The sequence below is a fragment of the Bufo gargarizans genome, chromosome 2 (genome assembly GCF_014858855.1).
Source record: "Bufo gargarizans isolate SCDJY-AF-19 chromosome 2, ASM1485885v1, whole genome shotgun sequence".
NCBI lineage: Eukaryota > Metazoa > Chordata > Amphibia > Anura > Bufonidae > Bufo > Bufo gargarizans.
The window spans coordinates 265678444-265684443 of NC_058081.1; the positions used below are offsets into that span (position 1 = coordinate 265678444).

At 36.7% G+C, this 6000-nt stretch overlaps 1 protein-coding gene across 1 annotated transcript in view; it reads left to right on the top strand.

Annotated features, from left to right (window-relative positions):
- Window positions 1–5223, top strand: part of GPR37 (G protein-coupled receptor 37) — a 45214-nt gene extending 39991 nt beyond the window's left edge. Inside the window, exon 2 of the mRNA XM_044276933.1 lies at window positions 4035–5223. Within this exon, the coding sequence (XP_044132868.1) occupies window positions 4035–4853 (819 nt within the window). The 3' untranslated portion in view covers window positions 4854–5223. The remainder of the gene's footprint in view (window positions 1–4034) is intronic.
- The last annotated feature ends 777 nt before the right edge of the window (window positions 5224–6000 follow it).

Below are 6000 nucleotides of genomic sequence, written 5' to 3' on the forward strand. Positions count from 1 at the left end.
AAAAAAATAACTCCTTTAGATCTTGACTGCAGGAACGCATCTCAAAAAAGTTGGACCATGGTCATGTCTACCATCGTGTAGCATCCTCTCTTTTAAGAACAGTTTGTGAACTTCTGGGATATTGTTAGAAGACCAATTGCTGGAGTTTTAGAGGGGAACAAGTTCTGGGCCTTCTTTGCCAGAATTTGTCATTACATGATGCAGCAAATGTTTTCTATTGGTGAAAGTGTCGTGATGGCTGCAGTATGTGGTTTAGCATTATTTTATTGAAATATGCAAGACCTTCCCTGAAAGAGACATCCGGATGGGAGCATATGTTGTTCTAAAACCTATATCTACTGTTCAGCATTGATAGTGCCTTTCCAGATATGTAAGCCACCCATGCCATAAGCACTAATGCAACACCATACCATCAGAGATGCAAGCTTTTGAACTGTGTGCAGATAACGAGCTGGATTGTCCCTCTCCTTGAATCTCAAGGACATGTCCATGGTTTCCAAAAATAATTTCAAATTTTTATTTATCTATCAGAACAGTTTTCCATTTTGACGCATTCAAATTTAAATAAGCTTTGGCCCAGAGAAGACGGTGGTATTTCTGGATCATGTTGACATGGCTTTTTTTTTTTTTGCATGATACAGCTTTAATGTGTATTTGTGGATTGCATCGCAAACTGTGTTCACAGACAATGATGTTCCTGAGCCGATGGTGATTTCCAGTACAAAATCATGGCTGTATTTAATGCATTTCTGTCTGAGGGCCTGTAGATCACAAGCATCCAATAATAACCATCAGCCTTGTCTCTTGGGCACATGGATTTCTTCAGATTCTCGGAATCTTTTGATGATATTATGTATTGTAGATGCTAGGATATTCATAGTCATGGCAATTTTACGTGGAGGAACATTTTTCTGAAATTGTTCCACAAATTTCAGGCACTTTTTTTTTGCAGATTGGTGAACATCTGCTTATCTTTGCTTATGAGAGACTTTACTTTTTTATACTCAGTCATATGACTTCGTAGCAATTTGCTCCACCAGCAGTTTTTTTATTAGTACCATTTACTTTTCCAGCATTTTGTCGCCCTGTCCCAACTTCCTTGATATTTGTTGCTGCCATCAAGTTCTAAGCGAGTAAATTTTTTTCATGAAAGGGTAAAATGTTTGAACATCTGATGTGTGTCCTGCCCTCTATTGTGAATAAAATAGGAGTCTTTGAGATTTGAGAAATTGGGGTAGTATATTCCATATACAGGTGAAACTCAAAGAATTTGAATTTCGTGCAAAAGTCCATTTATTTCAGTAATGAAAATTAAAAGAAATTGCATTAATGCAGCTTAAAATGAGAATTTTGTCAAAGGGTTCAATATTCTAGGCTCAAAGTGTCACACTCTAGTCAGCTAATTAATCCATACCCCCTGAGCAAAGGGTACCTCAAAATTTAGACTTTGGGGTTTCATAAACTATAAGCCATAATCATCCAAATTATAACAAATAAAGGCTTGAAATATCTCGCTTTGCATGTAATGAGTCTATTTCATATATTAGTTTCACCTTTTAAGTTGTATTACTGAAATAAAGTAACTTTGTACGAAATTCTAATTTTTCGAGTTTCACCTGTACTGTATGGTCCTTAACAATCATGCTCAATGAATATAAATTCTGGATGTACCGTAGCCCCTCTTCTATACTTTACACATCGTACATAAAGCTGCTAGAACTGGTGGCACAAAACACAAACTCACCGTCTCACACGATAGTAGCAGAATAATTTACAGTGCATTCATTATCTTGCTAATATTTACAGTGTTAGTTGGTTATAAACATTAATTAGGACAGGAATTGTGATGCCAGACAAAGTGTGGAAGGAAGGAAAGCTTGTCTCCATGGAAGCTTTCCCATTTGAACAATGGCGGTTGATTATATGGTGCATAAAGCAGTGATGTTACAATGGGATGTATTGCCCTCTTCATTTCTGCTTTTTAGAATATTTGATTGTTTGGCATTTTTCCTAAAAGGGAGCTTTCAGAATATACTAGGTAATTGCCTAAACTGCAGTTCCCTGATCTAATGTTATGTAATACTAATTATTATATTCAGGAGAGTTACAAAATTATTCTATGATGGTTCATCGGTCCTACTATACCCATGTTAGAATATCTACGATGACTAATCCGAATATTGCTCTAATTTAGTAATGGATCCCTTGAATCCAAATTTTGTATCCTAAACCTGTTGGTGTCCACAAACCTCTGAGGCTCACATTCCTCTGACATAGGTTTCATCAACCTTATATCCATTAAAAAGGTATTCGGGTTATGTAACGTTATCCTTTATTCACAGGATAGGGAATAACTGTTAAAACCACTTGGGTCCTACCACGTGGACCCACACTGCTCACTAAAATGGGGCCTCTGTACTTTGTGAAGGCCCCCTTAAATGAAAGGAGCAGCAAAGATGTACTTGGCTATCTCAGGAACTCCCACATAAATAAATGGAGACGGGTGATATCTTTACATAACCTTAATACCCCTTTAATTTTAATTGTTTCTGATGTAGTGTTACCACTTATCAATTGCATCAGCTTATACCATCTTCAGTATGTAGGAAACACTTAAGCTGGCCATATATATTAGATAGCTGCTGGCTCAAAGCTATCTCACCTGACCCAGTAGTAGACATGCACAGTCAGCAATGGATGTATCCCTAACAGGGAAAGGAGAGAATGCTACGGCCTGATTCCTCTGACCCAGCTTATTAACCCCTGAGAACTAAAATATCTAGTAATTGAAATATAGTTGCTCCATTCTTATCTCTGCCAAAATCTTCAGGGCAGAGTCAGGTTCAGCCAGAATTACTCGGTTCAGCTGACATTTATCAGATTCATATGCCCAGCTTTTGCCTGCTCAGCTTATTTTATATTCTGTATGGCACAACCTCTGTCATTAAATGTATCTGTCAACTCACCCCCCCCAAAACAAGACTCTAGCTATGTAATTTGTATATTCATATTAGCATTCTGATGCTATACTCTTGCAAAACAGCAGCAAATGCATTGAGAAGATTCCCAAAAGCATGCACATAACGAACAGAGTTCCAAAAGGATCCCTCTCTATGCATTTTACTGCCAGGGTGTGGGAGCACAGGATCAAAATACAATTGACTATGATGATCAAAATTACATAATTAGACTCCATGTTACATACACCATACCAAGCTTACTATGTCAGTGATGCATGCAGTAGAATGCTTTGATAGTACCTCCCTCATTGAATGTTTCTTTATACATTTTTTTAAATATATTCTTTTAGCGCGTTTCCTTTCCTCATTGTTACAGACTAATGTAATTTTCCAGTTGAATTTTTCTTAGGCTGTGCTTATAGATAGTAACATTTTAGAAGAATACTTTGATTCACTGACGAAAAATATGAACTTGAACTGAATCCATTGTGTAGGGTAATAACACTATAACTGTTACTTCTTACCCATATTACTACTCTTTATTCTATCTCTTTTTCGGAGCCTTACCCACGTAGTGATCCTACAGTACATCTTTCTGCCTCCATCTTTTTATACATTGGCTTCAGCAAAGTCAAATCCATTGATACATGATAAAATTCTAACCTCACAAAACATCCAGATCGGCTGTAGAGCTCCTCAGCGACAAATCATATAGACATATTTTTGGATTGCCTTTCATTGACTGTGCTGTAGTAAATTACAGAATGTTTTCTACCTTAATTTTTTTTTACATTATGCATTTGTAATTACCTTTGCCATTATGTGTATACGAGACCTATATTACTATATACTTTATTTATATATACTATATTACTATACTACATTTTAGCAATTAAGCTTTACCGTTTTTTTCTTTTAATGTCAAAATCAGCCACAATCAAGCATATAGGTATATGGTGATTGAGCATGAAACCTTTGTCATTTCTTATAGCCCTTACATCTCTTTGGATATACAAAAAAAAGTCCCCTCTGTTGATTGTACTGTATGTTGACACTTATTTACTTGTTTTTCAGGTGGCCTCACTTGGAGTATCTACATTTACACTGTGTGCCCTTTGCATTGACCGCTTCCGTGCTGCCACTAACGTACAGATGTATTATGAAATGATTGAGAATTGCACATCAACAACTGCCAAGCTAGCTGTTATATGGGTGGGCGCTCTTCTTTTAGCATTGCCTGAAGTTGTCCTACGGCAATTAACCAATGATGAGTCAGCACTGGGTGTCAACACATTCAGTGAGCGCTGTGTTGTCAAGATTTCCACAGATCTCCCTGATACCATCTATGTTTTAGCCCTTACCTATGATGGCGCTAGACTATGGTGGTACTTTGGTTGCTATTTTTGTTTACCTACTCTTTTCACAATAACATGTTCTTTGGTGACAGCAAGAAAAATCAGAAGAGCGGAGAAAGCCTGTACAAGAGGTAACAAACGCCAGATTCAACTTGAGAGCCAAATGAACTGTACTGTAGTAGCCCTTACAATTTTGTATGGTTTTTGCATAATCCCTGAAAATATCTGTAACATTGTAACAGCTTATATGTCCACTAGTGTCTCCAGGCAGACCTTGGATCTTCTGCATCTGATCAGTCAATTTCTTTTGTTCTTTAAATCATGTGTTACCCCTATCCTACTTTTTTGCCTTTGCAAGCCATTTAGCCGAGCTTTCATGGAATGCTGTTGTTGTTGTTGTGATGAATGCATTCAGAAGTCCTCAACTGCAACCAGCGATGATAATGACAATGAATATACGACCGAGCTAGAACTTTCCCCTTTCAGTACTATACGTCGTGAAATGTCCACATTTGCTTCAGTTGGAACTCACTGCTGAATATATATAGTCAGTTTTCACTTTCTTTGTGAATACTCTGTGATATACATTTTAAATGATTTTTAGTTCAGGATTTTTTAAATGAAACACTCGACTTGTCTAAGAACAATTTTGGTATCTTCTGTATATTTATTATGTTCTAGTTCTCCTAACAGGGTATGTTTCCACGAAACTATTAACATGTTTCTGCACCTTAATTAGGTAGTCATTAGCTTTTTTGATAATCACAACTGGTAACTTTTTAAAATATTATATATAAAACTAGGTACAATTATTATACTCCAAGGTGGTTTGCACTGAAATGAAATATTGTAATGTTTTGTTTAACATTTCCAAAATTAGCTGTTGAATAAATTTTATTTTGTTTTTATGAAATGTACTTGTGTATTTTATTTTGTTAAACTTATTACCATAGGATAAGCTACTGTCCAGGCGATGTATCAATATTGTACAACACCTGTGCTTTAACACCAGGGTTCCTGAATCTTCACTTATTTAGATTCAAGTCATGGAACAATGAACAGTGATATCTGTAGGGGAGCTCTAGGCTGTCACACAAGGTTATTCTGCTGGATCACTTTACCACATACAGTCATGTGAAAAAATTAGGACACCCTTTGAAAGCATGTGGTTTTTTGTAACATTTTTAATAAAAGGTTATTTCATCTCCGTTTCAACAATACAGAGAGATTAAAGTAATCCAACTAAACAAAGAAAACTGAAGAAAAGTCTTTTCAAGATCTTCTGTAAATGTCATTCTACAAAAATGCCTATTCTAACTGAGGAAAAAGATAGGACACCCTCACATGTATTCCCTCTTAAATTGGCTCAGATCTCACACAGGTATATCACACCAGGTGCACATAATTAGTAGATCGTTACTCTGCATGTTGAATGAGGCTTGCCCTATTTAAACCTCAGACATTTAGTTTGGTGTGCTCCTGACTGTTGAAGTGAGAGTGAGCACCATGGTGAGAGCAAAAGAGCTGTCAGAGGACTTCAGAAAAAAGATTGTAGCAGCCTATGAGTCTGGGAAGGGATTTAAAAAGATCTCAAAAGATTTTGAAATCAGCCATTCCACTGTCCGGAAGATAGTCTACAAGTGGAGGGCTTTCAAAACAACTGCCAACATGCCCAGGACTGGTCG